The sequence below is a fragment of the Ixodes scapularis genome, unplaced genomic scaffold (assembly GCF_016920785.2).
Source record: "Ixodes scapularis isolate PalLabHiFi unplaced genomic scaffold, ASM1692078v2 PGA_scaffold9__187_contigs__length_104089568, whole genome shotgun sequence".
In the NCBI taxonomy this organism is placed as follows: domain Eukaryota; kingdom Metazoa; phylum Arthropoda; class Arachnida; order Ixodida; family Ixodidae; genus Ixodes; species Ixodes scapularis.
Window position 1 is genome coordinate 40,351,520 of NW_024609884.1, and position 23,782 is coordinate 40,375,301.

The following is a 23,782-nucleotide window of genomic DNA, read 5'->3' on the forward strand; positions in this document are numbered from 1 at the left end:
GCGCAACCTCTTTTAGACACCAAAGACAAAATAACTGCAAACACTGCAAGTAAATTATAAATTCTTGGGATTTTTTCTTTGCTTAAAAAAAGCATTCCATGCTGTGCAGCACGACATATTATTACAGAAACTTGATAAATACGGCATACGCGGAATAGCACAAACATTAGTAAAACGTTATTTGACCGAACGGTATCAGTAACTATCAATAAAACATCTTCTTTGTACTTAAATTTACAGCATGCTGTTCCCCAGTGATCAATCTTAGGCCCCTTATTGTTTATATATATATATATATATATATATATATATATATATATATATATATATATATATATATATATATATATATATCAGTGTGTCGAACCAAAAAAAATACGGGTTCGGTTACGGTTCAGGTTCAGGTAAATTTATTTTGTTCCGGTTCAGTTCCGGTTCGATTAATTCGGTCCGCGAACCGGTTCGCGAACCGGTTCGGGGCGCTGAACCGGTTCGCGAACCGGTTCGGAAATTATAAATGACAAATTGCAACATCAAAACAAATTACAAATGAAACATCTGAAATCAGCACATACGAAACGGGATACATCGAGTTTCCGGTACGAAAAAATACGGCATGTAAATCTTGACACTTCATAGCTCGATATACTCTGACCGGTGGTTGGGGCAGCGAAGAACAGATATAATTAATGAATTCTCATTTCAACTGTAAATAAAATGTCTTTCTCTCCCTCAAACATTATCAAACTCCACAGCCTTTTCTTTTCTCATTTCCGATGGAAGCAAGCTTCAAGAAGTCGCGCGTTCTAGAAACGTGTCATGAAATGAGCACACGGCAGCATTTAGGATTTACGAGATTGTAGAAAAATAAAATCCCATGACGCGATTTTTTTTTTTTTTTTTGCACAGCCCTTTAATTCTCTATTTTCCGTGCAAGCCGCGACCAGCGCAATACATGGTTCCTATGTCAAGATTCATGGATGCAGCGTTTATCAAGATTCATGGATGCAGCGTTTGTCAAGATTCATGGATGCAGCGTTTATATTCCTATGACTGAGTGGAGAAGAAAAATATGTAAGCGAGGTGTGTGTCAGTTGACGGCAATTAAAAAACAAATGGCATTGATAGCACATTCATTGTCAACAGCGCGTGGCCGAACCGTTTTGACATGAGCCGGTAACCGTTATTTTTTTTCCGGTTCAGTCCCGGTTCGGGTTCATCGCGATAACAATATAACGGTTCGGGTTCGGGTTCAGTTCCGGAAAAAATACCGGTTCGGTTCCGGTTTTCTGTTCGGTTCGGTTCCGGTTCGACACCCTGATATATTATATATTATATATATATATATATATATATATATATATGATCTGACAAAAATATCAGGCCCCCAGGAAGTAATCATGTACACTGATGTTTCCAACATATTCTTTAATGGTAAAAAAAAATCTTGAACTAGCAGCAAACCCTGATGTCTTAAGACTAGTGGTGGACCGGTGCTGCCGAGCTTCAGATTCGGCAAAGTTCGGCAAATGCCGAACTTTTGAAGGAAACTTCGGCAAAGATTCGGCAAAAATTCGGCAAATGTGTGCGCACGCGCGAGAACGCGACGGAGCCATGGATTGCAAATGGACGCCGTGCAGTCGTGCGGTTACCATCGTGCAGTAACCAGCGGTTACGGCGCGGTGTGAGGTAGGCAATACGGTAACTGTGCGTTTGTGGGCGAGTGTGGTTCTCTTCAATATTTTCTGCCTCAAGAATAGAAGATGAACCAGTCATTTACGCAGTCCACTGCACAAGTGACTAATGATGCGGTGTATTCTGAAACATTGAAATATATGCAAGCTATACCTAGCTTGCACATGCGTGCAAGCTAGGTATAGCGTCAACTCGGCCTAATAACTTACGTCTCAGCGATTGCCGAGCTACGAGTCGCCTTATCAGAGCTGAGTAGGATTATTGCATTCCCGGTTGTCACGAGATCACAATTCTAAGCCCGTCTTGGTTCATGCAACGAATGCAAATATAGGGCGTTTCGACACAAATACCGCGCGTACGTTCCAAACAATTTAGATCGTTTTTTTACCGTAAAAATGAACTATGCATCGCCGGACGCTCATTCTCCGCCCGAATGTAGCGCTAGCGGAACGAACCAGATGACGAAGCTTCAGGACTAAGCCTTATCTTAGTCAAAAAGTAGAAGTGACTTTTCCAAATTTTCACTTGTAAAATGTGGCTGCCGACGGAGCTATCGAATACAGGGAGCCGAATGGCGTCAGTTACCGAAAATGGCCGAAAAAGGGCCCCATTTTCCCGCGAAAATTTTCATAAAAGCACAAAATGTTTCATTAAGATAAATGTTACTTTTTAAACGTTGGCATCTGGTTCGAACCGTTATCATGTTTGGGCGGAGAATAAGCGTTTGGCAACTCGTAATTTATTTTTGCAACAAAAAAACAACTTGTTTTCTTTTTTTTTCTTTTTTTTTGTGGGGGGCACGCTTTAAATGAAGAAACGGAGCATGACCTGAGCTCTCACGATGACATATGCCACAGGCCATATTTTTCGCAAACATAAAATGAACCAGAGAATGACCCAGGTGGGAAGTGGCCGATAGAAGCAAGGGAAGCGAAACCAGCAGTGTAAGCTAACGTCCCTGGATAAAATTCACGCTTGGCGTTTCTTACAAATACCGACAACCAGTGTTGGCGAGCGCGAGAGACACGTACCACGAGACCACGAGCGACAGCTGCACCGCAATTTCCTTGCAGGGGCCTCTCCATGGCCGCTTATTTTATACTCCGTTCACCCTTCTGCTGAGACTAGAATCTCAGCTTTCAGTGTGAGCTTTCTGCTCTTGCTAACAGAAGTATGAACGCGTAGGCACGAGTAACCAAAGGGGGGTTGTGGGGATATTTAGACAGCGTGTAGTTGGTCAGCCATTAAAGTTGCGACAAGTCACTCGCTGTAGATGAGCAATTTAGCCAGTGCAGTACAACCGCTAGTCTGGGGTCTTTAACGTGCACCACGCAGTAGTGATACACGACCGCACGCCGGTACGATGCTCATCCAGATCGAAACGGGCAGGGGTGGGGCTCGAACCCAGGATCCCTGGGTTCTGCAGCGCGAGCTTTCGCTCCAGGCGCGTCGAGCTGGGTGTGCGCTTTATCCCACTCGGCCGCCGATCCCCCCTTTTGTGTGATGCAGCAGACAGAAATCTCACACAGACCCTTCTCCGACAAAAATGCAAAACTGATCTCGGCGCTGTCAAGCAAAAAACTAGTGCCGCAAGTCACCGTCCGTGCAAGCTCGAGAAAACGACAGACACAAATGCTCTGCCTTAGGGCATTTAGTGCTTGTGTCGCCATCTTGTTGACCCAACTTAATATACATCTAGCGAAAACTGCCCTGTCAAGTTTATTTACACAACTACGCAAATGCGAAGACATTAAGGCTTCCCGTCAGGGACTAATAATTAAGATAGGAGATACATCTAGTACGTACTTTCATTCGTTTTGCCACTTTTGTCATATAATTAATTTCAATTTCAAAATCGCCTCGAAATGCGCTCGAAACAGTCAAAATGGTCATATTTCTGGATTTTATTGAAATTCTCCCGCGCTCTTAGGGGAAAATGCAAAGACCGTACGACCTTCATTATATCTTCATAGTGTACCTCAAAAAGAATTAATACTCTGGTATATTCTTATAACTCAGGTGTGTGTAGCTAAATTTACCTATTGAGTGACGAGCGGGCGAATCCCCCTTAAGATACAAATATTTCCTGAGATTGCTGCTATTAACATCAGTAGAAAAGCAAAAACTGTCATATGAGTAATTTTTTTCAGACATGCTAAGTTCGATTAATTTCCGAGTGAATTGAGTAACGCGAACGACAGTGTGATTACTCTTTTGCTCTATTAAAAAAAATATACCAGGACGCTGGCGGGGCGGCGCCAGTCAAACTTTTGTTATCTCAAGACTTAAGGGCCCAATGTAGTCTTATAAACCAATCAAAGTAAGAAATTTCACTGGCAAAACTGTGAGTTCACAAAACGCAGCGAGCAAGAGGTTCCTTCATTATGAAATGTTTTAACCTAACCCCCCCCCCCCCCCCCCCCCCCCCCACACACACACACCCCTTTCCGCCTTACGTTGGGCCTTGAATCTTCGGGGTGTGGGCTATCTGGACCCAACACTCAAATAAGTTAGAGACCCCTGCTCTATGTGATACGTTCGGTAGATTGATGACGCGTGTAATGTGTGCCAACATCACTAGATTAGCTTAGTTACGGTACTACCCATAGACGCTGCTTGCACGAGCAATCCACCCCCCCCCCCCTCTCCCAAATCTCGCCTCCCGTCGTTCGACGCGCCACCTGTTTGAGGATGGCTGCTATGGTAACTGCAGCATATTCTATGGAATCCATATGTTTTGATGCACAGCGTCCAGATAGCGTTTCACCGTACTCTATGGAATGCACACTTTTACAACGACAATCTAGATGGCGCTGCAAACGACGGGAGTCGGACTGAAGTGAGTGAGGGGGGTACCCCCTCCAAGGGAGTTCCACAACTGACCTAATCTACTGTAGTAACGTTCACGTGCGCGCAATATAAAGCTGAAGACATCCGATGCTAAGCGCACGAGTAATGCAAATATTTTTGCGCCCTTCAAATCGGGTACTAGCTAGCGCCCACTAGCCTCTTGAGCTAGGTGGCAACTAGGTTTTCCGCGGCAATCGGTATCCGTTTCTAAATCAATATAGTGGTTCCTTCTTGGTTTTATGGATGAGGCTGATTCCAGTTACTAACTTCCTTGGATAGTAACTGTTACGTTCACTACCAACTGCAGTTACTAAGATGTTAGTAACATTTGTGACAAGCTGTTACTAACCTATGGGTAATCAGAACTCCGACCTTTTTTATGAGTGTATAGCCGCTAATACGTGCACGATTTGGCTATTACAGGGGCCGACAAAGTTACGTTGAGTGACTGCACGGCCCGGTTGTCTGACCTTCAGGCGGGAAACAAACGAAGGATTGTGTTGCCCTGTAACGGATCGAGTCATCAGTTTTACCGGGTAGAAGGAGGAGACACTTGATTCACTCTGGTGGGAAAACGCAAACGCTACAAAGAACGAAAAAGAGACTCACGTTTAATAATATTTTTAAAAAAGTTGTTGTGGCTAAGGGGACTGGTAAAGGCTAATTATTATGCTAAGCTTCGACGTAAAAAGACTAACGGGAGTCGCAGAACATGATTAGCAACTTCCCACGCAATTATCATCCTTCGCCGGAGGCTATGCAAAATCTCGTCTACAACAGTGATCCAGACTTTTGCAGGTTACCTCCAGAGCCCACACCAATTCATCAATTTGTCTTTTCGGCCCGGTGAAACTAAAAATGAATGTGCGAAAACAAAATGTTTTTTTTTCTTCTTTGCTAAATAGCGTTAAAGCTATACCACTTGGAAGCCCAGACACGGGAAGGGATGGGGAGGGATCGCGTTGGCGATTTCTTTTTACTCAAGACACGAACAGATGTTGAATCCTGCCAGCGCCAGGCGCTCTTAGCTTACAAAAAAAGGAAAAGCGCTAAGTAGACCAAATGTACAAATCGAAGCTGCGTGAAGTAGTGCACGACAAGCAGCCCCACAAGCTGAGGTCAGTCAAACGAAAAACAAAAAGAAAGAAAAGAAAAAGAAAGTCACGATAACAGAAGCATTGCCGCTACTTCATGCAACAATTCTCAGTGTTTTATTTCCCTCACCATGCAAAAAAAAAAATTTATTCGGAAAGATTTTGTTTGCCCAGCTTATCTAGAACGCTCTACGATTGCATTGTGACGTACTTCCGCACGAGTATGGCTTTCCAGCCTCGAGACACAATATTAAGAAAAAAGATATACAAATACTTTAATTACCTACTCCTTATCGTTTATTTTATTTTTATTTCGAAATGCTGCAACCCTTTACAGTGTTTTAGGAGGGGTGGGACAAAAAACAATATCGTCCTCAATACAAAAGTGAGGTCCGCACATACAACACATACAACGGCATTAAAGCACTATTTGAACAGCATTGGTACCCTTAACTCACCAGCTCGGAGCACGTGGAGCGAAAGCTCGCGCTGCAGAACCCAGGGATCCTGGGTTCAATCCCCACCCCTGCCTGTTTCGAGCTGGATGAGCATCGTACCGGCGTGGTGCACGTTAAAGACCCCTGGCTAGCGGTTGTACTGCACTGACTAAATTGCTCATCTAAAACGAGTGAAGTGTCGCAACTTTGAAATGGCTGACCAACTACACGCTGTATAAATATCCACACAAACCCAAATATTATGTTTGGTACCCTTAAGAGTAAATACAGAAGGCACAACATGAACATCGAACAAATTTCACAATACGCTGTTCAGCTCCCACATTAAGTTTCCTAGCTCGAGCTCTCTAACACTTCCGGGGAGTATTCAAAATTGCAATACAGTCGGGGGAAAAGAAGAAAAAAAAATATCTAAAACAGTCCGTTGAACAAAAATATGCAACAATGTTCAGGTGATGGCAACTCCTACTCGAATATGATTCGATTAAATGACAAGTAAGTGGGAAAGGCGATGCAATACTCTTTTTTTTTTTTTTTTTTTTTTTTTACAATCTGAGAGAACATTTTTAAGCGGTCTGCGACTCGCCTAGATGAGAGCAGCTGAAGGTTTAGTTGTTCCCTTTCATATATGATGGGGAAAAACCACGACAATTCTGATTACAAATGAAATGTATTGCACGTCTCTGGACAGCTTCCAATTTATTTATTTCACCTATCATGTGAGGATGTCAAACCGCAGAACAATATTCAAGAAGTAGACACTTATCCTTGGCCACCCCTTGGGTATGCGGCACCAACAATTCAAGGGCGACAACAACTACAGTCTGGGTGTGTTCTAAACAAAGAGCATCAAGCCAATTCTAGATGTATGACTTTGCAAATCAGTCTGAATGTTTAATTAGTTTATGAATATCCTAGTAAACTTTTATTAAATAGTTCAAAGGTAACCTGCGTTGTCCAACAATTTACTGTTGTTTCAAACGCAAGTCGCACACGGTGGGGTTTCAACTCTGGAATGCCGTGATGAATCAGATAAGCGGTCAGTTCTTTGAAAGCTATGCTATTCGCTGCCCCTAGTTTTGTAGACTAGAAATGGACTACAAGAAAAGGGTCCATTTTGTAAACATAACTTGACTTGCTTATATTATGCAGCGACAGCGAGCGGAAATATTTAAGGTGAGGCAAGCTGTGTGAACAAACATTGACACATTACAACCTTAAGGCTCGTTCACACCGTTGCGATTGACTGCGTTTGACTGCTGCGTCAAGACTGCTTGCGTCAAGCTGTTGCTATGGCGGCCCTTACGATGAGCCAATGGGGAGGCGCTGTGTCCCATGACGCAAAAAGCGGTACACGCAACTGTAGAAACGAGCCTTAAGCACCCCCCCTCCCCCGCCCTTGTAGCAGACTTACAGTCCCATTGACCCGTAACTCGAAACCAAACGAGCGAAAATCGCATTCGAGACAGTCTCAATGAAAGCATCGCCAAGGCCACTGCTTTAGCACGTACACTTCCACACAATCCAACAGGTCGATTTTCCCACATTGCATGCGGAGAGCGAGCCAGTGCGATCGAACAAACGAAATTGAGGCATTTGTGGGTCGTCATAAGTCGGACGCTCAAGCGTGGCCTGCGCTGGGACGCAATGCTTTCTGCCCCGGGCCAAATAAAAGGCTTACCTAGAAATGTTTATTTTTAATAATAATTTTAGTTGCAATTTGGACAGTGGTGGAATGCGGATGATTAGATCCTTATCGCGTTCCGCCATCGCTAGCTTTACGCCTGCTTCACGAGTGGTAACTTTGGCGCGCCCCCGATTTTCTTACGAGCTTCAAGTCGTTCTAAAAAGAGTTGATTTTGTGGTTTTTGATTACGCTCAGTAATATTTTAATTAGAACCATATGTCTATTTTCACTATTTAAAAAGTTATGTAACGAATTTTAATTAATTAGCCGACTTATCGCAAAGATTAGCCACCCACACAATGTCCCACTGGCCGTGTAAGTAGCTGAACAAAGCTGAAAAAAAAAAAAAACCTGTATATCTATATGAACGAATATGTGCAGATGAATGAACCGTACTTAATGCAATGAATTAAAGAATCCAAGTTTTTCAGGAACCCGCCGAAAGCCAAAAAACGGCGGAGCCAGGATTTGAACTCTGGGCCTCCCAATGTCCGGTCGGGTGTGCTAACCACTACACCACTCCACCTTGGCTTTCTGGCGTTTCCTACCTGTCTTATTATGCACAAGAAACGAAATGTATCCAATCGGAGGTGTTCTGGAAACACACGCCGCCGCGTGGAACGCGGTACGACGCTTAGTGTCACGTGGTACGTGCTCGTTTGTGCTCCAGAAATCCTCCCACTGTTTGTCTCGCCCCGTGTACATGTAGTAGTAGTATTTGTTTATGAGCTTTAGAGACACGGTATCATCATCATCTGCGAGAATCAAGAGCCACGTTATTGAATATACAACACGGGCACTTCACGTCATCGTACGTGGTCTCCGAGGAGGATATGAACGAATATGTGCAGATGAATGAACCGTACTTAATCCAATGAATTAAAGAATCCAAGTTTTTCAGGAACCCGCCGAAAGCCAAAAAACGGCAGAGCCAGGATTTGAACTCTGGGCCTCCCAATGTCCGGTCGGGTGTGCAATGGACCGGGAAAATGTAATAAGTCAGAGATCCGTACTTGCGGAGTTGCTATGCTAGGAGTTTATTGCATGTATTTCGACAGTTTCGCCGAGAGGCTCGGCTTCGTCAGGAGATGGCATACATGTGAGGGCATCAGACTGTGCAAAGCAGTAAGTGGCCAATGGGGCGAGGAGGACGTGACATCACGAAAAATAAAAGTAAAAAGACATATATATATATATATATATATATATATATATATATATATATATATATATATATATATATATATATATATATATATATATATATATATTGATGCCACATGATCTATACTATAGAAGGCTGTATATAGTATTCTGAATAAATGAAAACGATAAGTTCTGATATACTGCATTTCATGCATTTTAGTACTTTAAAGATAAAGGTCGCTGCCTTTTTTTTAATTTCAGGTAATTAATTGCATGAATCAAAGTATTATCATACAGGCTGAAAAAAGCAGGTGTTGAGACCCGACCGGCTCCGATGGAAATGGACGTCCAACTTGCATTTCTGTCATAATATTTGTGTCAAGATAAGCTCAAGACACCAACCAAGGGGCCCTAATCTGGACACTTATCGAAAAAGTCGGTGAGAATTCCGGCGGCCGCGAATGGACAACGCCGCACCCTACACTGCTAGCAAGTCCCGTGTATTTAGCGAATATTTGGGGTGAAAAACACGCTATTTACACAAATTACCATAAATTTACACGATGAGTAACGGATAATTCGTTCAGAAATCATGCGAGGTTGTAAAAAACGTGTTTTGGTTCGGTCATACACGCATAACCGTGTAGCCGACCTCGATAACACGCATCGCCCCCGGCGACGACCGCGGCATTGCCGGCTATCGAAGCACCGGAATGCTTGGGGACACACTTAGAAAGGACCGTCGAGACAAATGCCGCGGAAAGAAACATGTCTCGGAGACAGATATGCACCAAAAGCAATTGCGCCATGTCGCAGGACGTTGGCGAAACCCGCGCTTACCGTGCTCGCCGCCATCTTCTGGTCGATGGCAATGCGGCTTCCCTGATGTCGCCCATGTTTGTATTTAGTTTAGGGGTCCTGATAACAGTTTCTTAGACACCACAAATAAAGTTATGGGTCTAATTATTCGTTCCAAACAGTTAAAATGTATATAAAAAGCGTGTCCTCGATGTGAACACGTGACATTGCAGTTGGTTTCGTTTTTGCTTCAACCTTCAACTGCAAGCGATCTGCCCACGGCGCAAGCGCAACGCCGATGTAAGCTGGAAGCAAGCGCCGGTTGGCTTTCGTTGTTTTTGTTTGACCGGAGAAAATCTGGCAAGTACGCATGGCGCCGCTACTGTTTTGGTTTGACGGGACGCGAGAAGCTTCGCATAGAGCTTCGGAGTTTGTGAGCACATAGTGAAGACGTGACCGGAGAAGTGCCCCTGTGATGTTCCTGGAAGACGGAAAGTAGCATTCGTAACCGTTGTGTGTGCTTTGAAAGCGAAGGGAGTCACAGGGTCCACGAGTTCGCAACCACAAGCCAAGGTTCACGACAGCGCGGCGTTGACTTCGGCGATCTCGTTCTGTTTGGTGCAACTCGGCGATGCGAAAAAGAGCTGAAACATTCGTCGTGTGTGGTGCGGTGCTTTGTATTCCGGGTCTGTTTGAACCACGCTTTTAACACGGAGCGCAAATTGTTTGTTGCGTGGAGGAGGTTCAACGGGTACAGTCCCGTCGTCGTCAGCTGATCCGGTCCAGCTGCTCCGGGAGGACGCAGCGAGCGTTTTTAAAAGTAAATCTTCCTTCGTTCCGTTTCAAACTCTGGAAGTATCCCGACACATACCGTGAGTAAGAAGCAGCGGGCGTTTTCAACAAAATTACGTTGTTTTAATTGAATAATGGACTCCGGACTGTTGTCTTAAATCTTCCGTTTTTTATGCTTCGTGTTGGACTGCGTTTGCATAGCGACGCACACCGCTCGAGTAGATGACTCGGTCCTGCAACGAGTTTGTTGCGCCAATCATGCGGCGTGAATAAATTAGGGCAAGGTTTCCTACCTGCCCACAGATGCATGTACTGAGACCATTTTTTATGTTGTGAACGTAGTGCTCTTTCTTTATTTTGGAAGACGCGTTGGTGCATTTATTATGGTACAATCACTTGAGAGTTGAGAAATTGGAGAGCGAGCAAGCTTTCTCAACTTTGTCTCTTTCTCTCTGGCACTGCCCTGTTTCAGTTTCAGTAGGCATATCTACTAGCAGGTACAAACTGCTCCAAAGCAGGTAAAAAACGGGAAGCTTAGGACGGTGCGGACTCCGTGTTTCGCGGTTTTCGCAAGGTGACAGGGTAAATGCTTTTGTGAGATATGCGGAATGTGCAAGCGATTTTGTTATGCCCGTCGTTTGCGTCTCTCCTGCAAAACGAATAAGTCGATCTACTACAAAGGCGCAATCACAAGCCAAGATTTAAGATAGCAGTCGTTTGCTTCGGTGATCCGTGTAGCTGTATTTTACCCTGCTCTCTGCAACACCGTGTCATGACGAAGAGCTGGAATGGTCACGGTTTGTGCTGGCCTCCCGGTTGACAGAAACCCGCGTCGCCCGCATCGGCACCGAGTGCGCTTGGGCTGTTGATGCTCAAGCCTTTCATCCGCGGCTTGTCGCCAGCTCATCCTGCTGCTCAACGGTGAGGAAGCGGCGAGAGTAACCTCGGAAGTGAATGTAAATCCTCGTTCATTCAGTTATCCGGTGTCAAAGTGTGGAAGATGTCCAACGTGTACTGAGGGCGGGAACTACGAGCGTTTTGCCTTGCTTTTATAACCGAAACCAGACGAACGAGATAACTGCCTTGCGTACTCTAAAATGACGGAAGCAATAAGTTTCAACAGGTCGAGTACGTCACCGGGGATGTAGGCGAGACGGTGCACACTGCTTAAACGCTTGCAGTATCCACGAGTGGTACCAGGAAAGCGACGTCAACAGAGAAGGAGCTCGAGATTCAGCATAATGCACTGCTACGGGCCCGGGTATCTTCAAAGTTCGGGGTGGTGGCAGTATAAAAAAAAGACGCATCAGCGCCCCACACCAGTGTTCACGAATAACACCGGTCACAAACTCCCAAGCCCCACCGCTCTTCTCGACACCGACACGCCGACACGACATACGACAACTGCATCAAAACGCCCCAAAAGTGAAGGCGTCTGCTCCCGTACTGCAACTGCTGCAACTAGCGGAAGTGAAGTGTTGGGCGGATGTCCGGATGTCCTTCACAAAAATATATAAAAAATGCTTTGCGCAAGGATCATTTTCATTTATTATTGTATACGTAATGACAAAATCCCAATAATTTGTTTTCCTATCTGATTCAAGCTAGTCGGACTGCTCATAACACTGGTCAAGCAAGAAAATAATAAAAATTTGAACTTTTTCATGACCGGTTTAAGATTTATTGTTAACATATCGTTATTTATTGCAACGGACTAACATTATAGATTTTGCCTCCATACTTTTTAAATGCAAACAGTTCTAACACACGGCTGTCCATTGCGCGGTGTTTTGTGCATTCTTCTATAAATCTGTAATGGTCAGCGACCAAAGAGCTCACCCGCACATGTCAAGCTTATATGCGCCGCGGGGAGAAATGGATATCGAGTAGGAAGTGTCGGGCGTAGTGTCGGTTGTTGTGTTTGTGTACATGTCGTTGCTGTGTAGCTGTGTGCTGTGTTGCCTGCGTTGTATGTAGGGTTGCTGTGTATTCGTGGTCGTTCGTAGTGTCAACAGACTCGTCTTTTTTTTAAAAAAAAGGCTGCTAGAAATCTCGATAGGTGGCGCAAGTTACCACCCGATTCTAAATAGTTTGCTCAAGTTATTTATCCATGTAAGTTCGGCATTCGTTTTTTTTTTTTTTTTTTTTTTTTTTGTCTAGCGGCTTGTTGAAGTTACCGACGCCGCCGACAACGCACGTACGTACCTTTGCAAGTAGCTACGTCCGCCGCTTGGAGACTTTACTGTGTATAAAAGACATCGAACGAGAACTAACGCGCCCTGTGTGCTTTCAATTCGGCTGAAAGGCGCGCGGCTCGCTGGGCTCGTCTCTCGCCTGTTCTCGGCCGCTGGCCGCCATGTTTCATAAGGAACACGCTCAAAACGGTTTCGCGGAAGGCAGACACGGTGTAGCGTGTTAAGTTTACACAGCACCTCATGTGTAGACGAAAAACACAGATGGCCTCGTGTAAAACGAACACGTTTCGACGTGTCCGCTATGGGACAACGGTTTACACGTCTGGGCGTGTTATTTTTGCTAACAGTGTACCTTGACGCCGGCCAATCACAGCCGCTGGGTTTTTCGCCGACTTTTTCGCCAGGTGTCCAGATTAGGGCCCCAGGTCATGTGGCGAGACAGAACTCGCCATATATCAGGACTGGCTACCCTCCCGCTGTCTAAAATTGCGCCGTGAAAAGACTGTTCAGTTTACATTTGACGTGTCGACTAGACAGGCAGCGTGCGCTTCCAGGTAACAAAAACGTATATAAAAGAAACTGCGTGCTTCAGCGTGTAGCACCTGTACTGTATGTTTGGCATGGGGTTGGCTATCGCAAACATATGTAGTACATGCTATTCTGTATGTTGGGGACTTGGACAAGGCTGTTCTAATCCGGGCTAACTCCAACAGTTAACATAGCACGCGTACTGCTATGTGTATTCTCGCCTCGATGCATGAGTACACGCCAGCCATGCGGTGGTTAATCTGATTTTGCCGCCGGAGAATCTGCCGGACCAGCGGTTTCGGCCGGAGACCCCCACCGGCTCCCCATACCCCACGGCGACCCAGTTGTTTTGCGGAGCCCTGTATGCCGAAGGTAAGCGCGCTTCGCTGTTAGTACAGCCTAATTGATTGTTTTTGTAGGAACCTCGTGTCCCGTGTCTCGCTTCTGATTTAGAAACACGTTACCGCACTTGCCGTATACATGTGCGCAAAGGAAAGCTCCAGCATGTATTATACTATTCGGAGGGAATTATAGGCACGTACACTTAGCAGTGTCATAGCCGCTCGAAGCCTACTATATGCACAAGAACAAAAGGGGATATGGCTGATCGTTACCGTCCATGTTCGTCGCTTCATGGTGGGATCTTGGTTGTTGCTATCGTTTCGTGCTCTCATTGGCTGTCCGCTGACAATGGGACAAGCGGCGCTGGTTACACAGTTTCCTTCTTAAGCTGCCGGTGATTTACGCGTACGAAGAAAACTCTTTTCGGCTGTCCTTTTAGGGTATGGAAGAAAAAAAAAAAGCTGAGATTGGCTCAGTGCGACGATTATTACAAGCACGTGCTCATTGAGGTTATACGATAGCGAGATAAAAGTTTAACTAAGATCAGCATCGAATCGACGAGTATGGGCACGATTAATAAATTCCTTGGCGGCCGAATTGATCGCGAACTTAAGTAGTTAGGACGTTTAGCTACAATCTGTGGGGTGGTCGCTTTTCTTTTTTGCAACATTCTCTACGGTAAATCCAGAAAAACACACGCAATTTTAACTCTCCCCATTGTACAATAATTGTTCAATTAATTTAAGTGCATTATATATCTTTAAACTACCTTCAGTCAGGTTAAGAGATACCCTTTAAGGATATTGCACAGCAGAAGAAAAAAAAAAGCAATGATAACTTAAGTCAATCCCGTCCAATTTTTACCGACTCTACAGTCATGGAGAAGGACATAAAACAAGGCCTTATTGTCAAACACGAGAGCTCTAACAAAACTCCCACAGCACACGCAAGCCCATAGAGGACTTGAATATTATTTACGGCCCGTGATATAAATTTGGCATATAAAATACCCAAAATCTTTGGGGTTCAAGCATATGTGCTATTGATTCTGTCAATATATATGTCCTATTATGGGCAAACTTGAGTTCGAACGTTTGCGTTATTTAACCAGAGTTTCACTTTCGTGAACAACTATGTTCAATGACATTCGAAGTTGTCAGCTATGGGCCACGTTATTTCACAAGGGATTATCTAAATTGACCTTGAGTATAGTGTAACTACACTTTAAAAAAATGCCCGTGCTTCTACTCTCCCGCACAACACTCAGAGAGCCAATCACCGCAACTTACGGAGGCAGCTCAGCGAATGACGATGCCGAAACATATGTTAGACCAAAAAAAAAAACAAAAAAAAAACGCAGTCTGAGTAGTGACATTAAGGAATGCAAGCGTGACGTTTTGCATTGCTTAATGTCACAACTGAGACTGCGTTTTTTTCGGTCTAAACATGTGTTTCGGCATCGTCATTCGCTGAGTTGCCTCCGCAAGTTGCGGTGATTGACTCTCCGAGTGTTGTGCGGGAAAGTAGACGCACGGAATTTTTTTAGAGAGTAAATAGTCGTTCCCAGCACGAGAGGCAATATCCCAAAAGTAAACAGTTCCAGCGACACTTAGTGCGAGGCACAAAGTACTGCATTAAGAACCGCCCGCACTTCACGGAATTTCACAACGCGCGCGCTCTTTCGAAGCCCGCGAGCAAATTCGCGGGAAATGAGCCGCAATCGTTAACCTGAACGAATGTGTTACCTGGACTTGACAAGGACTTTCGAGGAACGTTGGGATTGGGCGTATATTGTTGAAACCACGCGGTGGGGGAAAACTTCGCGCAGCTCCAAACTACTTCTCGATGTCGCCTGTTCCAAGTCAGGGCCCGGTGGGGCTCCCGTCGAAAAGCTTTCGACGCGCTACTCCAGGTTGAGTGCAAGTGGCAGCTCTAATTCGGGACCGAGGTGCGAAAACGTTCGCGGCACCGAGCGCGTGCCATTCTGACGCTTCACAGCGCTCCCCAAAATAAACTGCCTTTGGGGGCCTGATTGAAGCCGAGCTCATTACCAAAACGTGTTGTATGGTTTGAAAGAAAATAAAGGCACGCGGAGTATAAAGTGACAATTTAATCACTCGAATGACGTTAGAGATGCAATTACTGACTATGTACCAGAAATTAAAGAGGCCAAGGTTCAAAGAGGTTGAGGTTAATTTCACGCATTTTCCTAGAAAAGAGTATGTGTGTGCACGAGTTTGAACTGCTCGCAAAGGCAGGCGCCTTCTCCCGTACTGTTGGCATACATGACCACGAGTGATTTTTTTTTTTTTTATAAGAAGTGGAGGTATCTGTGTATTTTTAGCAAGCGCTTTGCAAATCACTCATTTGGCGTGTTTTGAGCTGAGAAATTAGCACGCTGGGTTTTGGATCGCCGGCAAACGTACTGGAACGATACGTCGACAATATCATCTTTTTCTGATACGGGGTTAACTGCAGCTACAACATATGTGTTTGTTTTGTGTATGTGTGTAGCACGAACGGCATTGCTCAGAGGCAAATTTTTGTTGTCCACTATTCATTAGGAGAATTCGCTTTCAGGTCTGGAAATCTGAGATCCTGCTGTATCTACAACGCCCGTGATGGTATGATTCAAGACTATGACGCACTATGAATTGTCTTGAAACCTCCACCGTTAAAAGTCACATATGGAACGTAGTAAATTGTTAATCAGAATTATTTTTTATTGCCCGTAGAACACAAATTTTACCGCGTATTTTTGTTTTACGCTATTTTTTGCGTTATAACAGAGCACAAACTTTATCTACCCGGTGGCTTGGCATACTCATGCCAAGTGGTATGAGAAACTGCAAGCATATTACGATTGAGGCAAGAGAGAGAAAAAAAGTGCAAGCAGTGCAGTGTTTTGGGCGGACGAGAATCCACTAAAAAAAGAAAAGTGCCTACCAAGATAAGCATAAGGAGATTGGCTTACCGTGAGGCTGTTGACGTTCCTTGTTGAGAAAAAAAAAATTTCTACGACATTCGAGAACTAGGTCGCTGAAAGCCGTTCCCGCACCCGAGAGACGGGGTACGTGCGCGAAGCCCGGATGTCGGGCGATCTGTAGTGTAGCTTCAAGCCGCGGGACGCGCATGCCTGAAAGGCCTGCTGTATAATAATGGCATTATATCCTTAGTTGATACAGGTGTTAACGTTAATATTTGTAAGGACCTGATTGCTTCCTTTTAGATAGACTATCATCGAGCTCGGATAGGTCGACATGGGATGTGAATTCTACTTTGAAAAGGAAAAAGAAGCTGCCCTTTTTGAGAAGTAAGAGCAACGTGCCTTTCAAATGCACGCATACTATCAAATGTGATTTTATTTCACAGGTATCGGAATATGCGTATCTTGCATTTGACGGCCGCGGCGATAATGCCACGAGTGCTGCTGAGTCGGTATCGTGTTCGTTTCTCACGGAATGTGTCAGTATTTAATTCTTGGAACGGCGCTTTTTTTGTGTGCGTGCTTATTAATTATTTTACCATTTCTAAGTGCGATCGCCATAGTTCTAGTACATGATATTGGGGAGGAGATCAAACTGTCACGCCTCAAGCGGTACGCTTCAGCTGTGGAGACAACAATCCATATTTTTTTGTTTGTTTTTTTTAAACAGAAAAATCGAAGTTGACGATTTGAAGGTCGCTTCTGGTGCGACTGAAGCACTGGTCAGAGCGAAGCGCTCGTGCAGACAGTGCTAGGCGAGGTTCAATTTCTTTGTTATGCTGTATTAGTAAACACCGGGCTGTGGGGATAACAAGCGCGATAAAGCCGCCCGGGCCCATATATACTTCGATATTCTGCCAATTGGCTAGAGTGATCTAGATTGTCTCGGTGTACCAGGAAGTCAATAGGTGGCTGTTGCTCCGTCGGCTGCTTTGTCGCCATCGCGTAATATGCGCTACCTTTTTATTTTTTAATCTGCAGACACGGGTTTGTTTCGTTAAATTATTTTTCTTTCATATCTCCGTCCATTCTTCATTCGTTACAATCGAAAGGCCTTGCTTTGATAATACATTCGTCTGTATATTTTGTTCTTCGCATATTTGCAATATTTATTGGTTTGCATTTTCAAGATTGGTTGTCGTTTGGAGTAAAATAATCAATCACGCACACACATGCACAAAATAAACGGGGGCTGGGAAGAGAAGTACACAAGATGAGAGGTTACTTCCCGCTCCGTCGGCTTCTTTTTGTGCGCTTGATTTATTTCTTTAGTCATGAAGCAACATTCTTTAGTCCTCAATTCCGATGCGCGAATAAAGATTGGAACTTATTTACTCCAATGAAGGCACGGTAGGTTATCTAAACAATTCTGCGAGGCTTCGCTATTTTTTGAATTGCAATAGTGTATGTTCAACTTCACAGCTAATACATCCTATCGGAATACAGACCCACCGAATCCGAAAGCAAACTGTAAACACTTAAGTTTTAATTTTTTTTTTCTGGCCCAGGATATATTACCCTAGTCCTCACCCCTCCCCCCCCCCCCCCCCCCCCCAAAAAAAAAAAAAAAAGAAAAACTAAACGACATTTAGCCATTTACCATTTAAGAATCGGCCAACCAGCGCGTGCGCTGGTTGGCCGACGCTCAGAGCCAGCGTCGCAAGCAGATTCACCCATTGCTCAAATATCTTTTGGCTAAATGATAGTTAAACTGACGTCTGTCGGAGTAACATTAAGGGGGTGATGCAAAATATTTGGTACCTTCAGAAAATACCGCTCTAGATTATTCCTTTACATTTATAACCTATGAAATACGCGCTGGTTGTTTTTTGTCTCTCTCTGGGGTCCATCACTTCATCTAGATTTATACATAGTCACTTACCCTTTCCTATCAATCCCAGTCGCAGATATAATTCGATAAAAACGAGCCGCGTTCACCCCCTCAACTCGCAGCTTCGGAGCCAGGCCAGGTGGCCACGTGATCTAGAGTCGATTATATGCCGCCTGTGTTTATCATAGCCACGCGCTGGGGTCGGTAAAGCACAGGGCACGCGCTGAGTTCCACACGTTGTTAAGGTTGGGAGATTTCTGAATGCATGTCGAGACATTGACTGCCACGAGCCCAGATCGAACGCTCGCGCAGTGCTCGTGTACACTGCATACGCCGCGTTTAATAACGTCACGACAGTGATGTCAAAACGTGATGAAGAAATCCTGGAGATCGCTTTTTTGACAACGTCAACAATGCTGTCCCCGCAACTTCGTCATCATGTTTTGCAAAAAAAAAAAAAAAAACACGTCCGCTTTTATTTTTGAAATTACGCGGCGACAAAAAAGCTTCTTGGTCAATGCTGTTGAGTGCGAGTGTACTTAGGTCGCACTGCTCCGAGTAGTCTTGTGTAAAGTGAGAAACATTCCTACCCAATATCGTTGCTTAAAGCCTTTGTTTTACGTGCACTTAGAAGGCCTCCAGAACAAACTCCTTTAAGGAAGTGGCGAATCAGCTCGCGATCTTGACTTAACGCGTGCCCATCGGAGTGCCTTGGTCCGCCAGGGAGTTCGTTTTAAAGGCCTTTTAAGTACCTACAAAGCAGGGGTATTAGTTCCTAATAGATTCCCTTATCTTTTCCACTTGTCTCTTACGATTCAACGACATAAGCGTGAGCATTAAGGGTGTAGACCCACGCAAGCCACTTCTATTTCGCATAGTTTTGAATACTTATGCAAGTACTGGTTACTATTTATCTTTTGATATTATTTAATATTTGCCGAGTGTGACGCAGAATTGATGTTCGCTCTCGCTCTGGTTTGTAGTCTATAGTAAAACCGCCATTATGGCCATGCACGTGGTCACAAAAATTCATGTAGCGCAACTCCAACTGCCCACAGAGCGATGCCCTCTGGTATGACGAGGCACGAAGGTTCGTTTCTTCGACTGCTGCGCGCGCACCACTGTGCTGCCCTCTCTTTTTACACTACAAAATCAGTCTCGCGAGCTTTTTGATCACATCTTAGACAATATTTTTGGAAACGAATTGGATATATGCATGCTTTTTCGTCTCGTCATTATGGACCACTCACATCATGGACGCTTTCTGGGGGGAAACGGAGGTGTCCATATTAATGCGATATAACTGTACAATATTTTGGAATCGTCCAACAAGGTTTCATAGTCATAAAGAAACTACTAAATGTAACTTTAGTTGAATATATACTTAAAAAACAGGGATTGCATCCTTTTTTTTTTATTTATAATGATGTGATGATAAATGAGTAATTCGAAAATAGCTGTCATTATAGCAAAATGCGACATAGCGTAAAAAATTGGTATAACGGCAGTCATTCTTTTTGTTGCTTTTATGTGTGTTGAAACGAGAGTTTATGCGAAAAATACTATAGCTGTTGAACCGCATTCGCGAAGCGAATGCGAACGTGCTGCCTTAAAGAACCCCTAAAAAGAAAAAAAAAAAAGTTTTTTTTTTTTGTTTAACAGTCTAGATGGGACTCGCGAGTCAAAAAAATAATTTTACGCGCAAAAAAAGTTTTTTTTAGAGCAATATTGACGGCGTGAGATTCATTTTAAATTGTGCGTGCAAAGTCCATGACGTCACGGAATGGTCATACGCTTTTCCCACCTCAACGAGATGGTCATACTCTCTCTCCACCTCAACGTGATGGCCAAGCCGATCCACCTCTCCTCCACGCGTCCGAAATGAAGAGAAAAAAAAGTGGAAAGGAGGTGACTACCGACTAAATCACCGTCTCGCGCCGTCAATATTGCTCTAATTATTTTTTTTTTCGCGTAAAATTAATTTTTTGGCACGCCTGTCCCAACCAGACTGCTAGAAAAAAAAAAAAAAAAACTTTTTTTTTTTTTTTTTTTTTTTAAGTTTAGTTTAATTTCACGAGCATTTAAGGACAAAACTGGGGAGACCTGTTTCACGGTTGCAATTAAAACGTGTGCATAAACGCGCGTCTCTAGAGCTGAGAATTGAAAACGCGGTTCTGTACGACCATTGCTCTCTCACGTCAGTCTGTTTTATATGAATCTCTAGAAAATAACTCTATCAAAACAAAAACAAGCAAAACACGCGAAAAAAATTAGAGACAGTTATAACCACTTAGATTTCTTATTTTAAAAGGAAACCTGGCATACTATAGTCGGTCAGTCAGGAAAAAATAAGCATGGCGCCTTATGGTGGTAAGCATTTCGAAAAGTATTTACCACTTCCGATTGCTCAGGACAATCTTACACATTTTGTTTCTCAACTCTATAAACTGTACTTACCCTTATTTTTATTTATTTATTTATTTTAAGACGAGCCAAACGCCATCGTCTCCTGCGCTTTCCGACACCGGCGCTCGTGAGGTCGCATTTTCGAATCGGAATGATCGCCAATGGCGCCTGCTCTTCACCAAACACCAAAATGGCGGCGCCCGCGAGTACACTGAGAAATTGAATGCCGATACTATACTCTGTTTCATACTTAGTGTGCAACGCTGTCAAAGCTTTTGGCGCGAGCATGGGGCTTGATCTCGTTGATCATTTGCACGCGTTCTCGCGCAAACAAAACCATAGATGAAGCCACGCGCTCGCGCCAGTAGCCTTGACAGCGTTGCACGCTAAGTGTGAAACGGAGTATATATGCTCGTTGTCCAATCAAGAAAAAAAAAAGGTTGTGCACATTATTTATGCGCTCCGCGAAGTAGTTCTTACGGGATTTGATTGTCGGCAAAGGAGAAGATGATTTTGGCGTTTTAAACGTAAGCCTTGATAACATCACGTATGACCAATCTAAAATGCACCTACCTATAGCGATTTTTTTTTTTTTTGCTTTTTATTTTTGAAGTTTAACAGATTTGTTTAAAACGAAGGAAAATCCGTGAAAGCTACGCTTATCGGGTTTGTGCAGGTGAGTTATACGGCCAGGGGGACATAGTATAGGAGGCTAATCAGTCGCCTAATTAAGTCAAATTTGTTAAATAACTTTTTAAATGGTGAAAATAAACATACGGTTTCATTTAGAAACTTGTTGAGCGTCACCGAAAACCACTAAATCAATCATCTTTAGGAATACTTTGAGCGCGTGGAAAGCGTAGTAGGGCGCTAAAAAAGGTACCACTCGTACAACACGTAAAATGCTGGGGCTATGATCAGAAAAGGAAACATCGCACAGTCACCTTATCGCACCGCTATCTTTGTATCTGCTGCACGAATGGGAACTTTAGCGCACTTCTGCGCTTCTGACGTGCTCAAAGACTCTCTGAAAACAAATTTAGTGGTTTTCGATGACGCTCAGCGAGTTTCTAACTAGAACCGTATGTCTATTTTTACTAATTAAGTAGTTACATACCAAATTTTATATATTGAGCCGACCGATCGTTACGAGTAGTCCATTATACTATGTCCCCCTGGCCGTATAACTCACTTTCACAAACCACATAAGTGTAGTTTTCACGGCTTTATTTTTTAACAAATCTGCTAAGCTTAAAAACACACACACAAATGAAGAAAAAAAAACATGTATCTTCATGCAACGTATCAAGGGGAAAATTAGTAATGCTCAGCCAAAAACCCGGACTTTTTTTTTCTCTTTTTTTTTTTTTTTTTTGCTGCGGTTTTGAAGGTGAATATTAGTATAGACGTAGCTTATACGGGTTGAAACTCAGGGAGAGGAAGAGACGCCAGAAAGCCGATTTCTGACTGGAATGCTTAGCGGGTCGACTCCAAGCTAGCTGCCTCTGTCTGCTCACTCTTCGAACGCGTACGAATGCCAAACGCCGGCGACCAGCGTGTGGCGTTCGCGTTCGAGCGGATTCAGCCACTGAGTAAGGAAAAAGTCCGTTAGCTCTGTGGTATCTCTAAGCTCGACCAAAGCGGCTTTTGGCAAGGGGAAAGTCAGGTGCACTCCAACCCACCGAGAATCTGGCCCGCAATGGTGCGGCCGTCCTCGCCGAGCACCGCGTTGCGGGCGTCATACGTGTCCGTGTACTGGACGAAGGCGTAGCCCTTGTGCATGGAGATGCCGATGATGCGGCCGTAGCGCTTGAAGAGGCGCTCCACGTCTTCCTTGGAGACCACGTGCGTGTTCAGGTTGCCCACGAAGATGCGCGAATTGACGGCCGCCGGGTCCGTGCTGTTGGTCTGGTTGCCCACGCGAGTCATCCCGCCGGCTGGCGCCACTTCCGCCACGGCGACTCTCTGGGGCACGCGCCCTACGCAGCGGGAGTCTGCGGAGAACGAGCAGGGCAGGAAATACGATTAGTATAGTTGCATTCACCCTAAAGAATGCCCGCAGTGCACTCGTAGAGCCAATCACAGCAACGTATCGCATCTATACGGAGGGAAGGAAGGAAAGACAGAAGAGGGAGAGAGAAGGCAATCTGGCTACTTTTCCCGTTTGGCTGCTCTGTGCTGGGGGAGAGGGATGGGGAGATCTATGGAGGAGCTTGTCGAGCGACGAGAGCGAAATCGTGTTGAAAGTATGAGACTTGGCAATGAAATCTGTGATGTGACGACAACGTTACGCATTGATCAGTGCCCCATCGTAGAGTTAATTTTTAGGTCTAAACATACTTTCCGCTTCGCCTTTCGCCGAGCTCACTTCGTCGATCGCTGTGATTGGTTCTCCGAGTGATTGGCGGGAAATTAGGTGCGCTGGCATTTCTTACGGTGTTATCGTGGACTGAAGAACACGTGTGAACGTTCGTGTACACATGTGAACAAGGTGGATGATACCCTCGGGAAACTTTAGAATATCGTGTTCTCGTGGAACTCTATGCCCACGCTTCCATTAGGACGGCATGCTTCGAAGCGCAGCCCCGGATCGGTAACGCGCCTCCCGAACCAACTGGTTAGAAGTCGCGAGTGATCGCTCTTATCCCTGTTGTTAAGGGATACAACTCGCGCGGAAACGAGCGTTGACAAATAGATCGGAGGTTTATAGAGCGCTAGAACGGTTTCCTCGCGGTGCCGGCCAAAGGGTCGCAGAATCGATCCCGTTCCTTCGCTGCTCTTTTCGCCGTGCCGGCCTGATTTTGTGGGCCGTATGAATTTGCATGCAATGCACGTCAGGTCGCGCAAAAACGGTAGCACGGAATCGGGAAGATTTTTCATCCATAACGATGGAATAAGGCACCCATATCTGTAGCCCTCGACCTTTACAACATTTCCCGCTCTGCCCATGCGCTGGACACGTAGCTCTACTCTT

General features: G+C 44.6%; 1 protein-coding gene across 1 annotated transcript in view; it reads right to left on the reverse strand.

Moving 5' to 3' along the window:
* Positions 1-23,782, reverse strand: part of LOC8023276 — a 180,021-nt gene that overhangs the window by 93,752 nt on the left and 62,487 nt on the right. The window contains exon 2 of the mRNA XM_042287161.1: positions 22,491-22,802. Coding sequence (XP_042143095.1) covers positions 22,491-22,737 — 247 coding nt within the window. The 5' untranslated portion in view covers positions 22,738-22,802. The remainder of the gene's footprint in view (positions 1-22,490; positions 22,803-23,782) is intronic.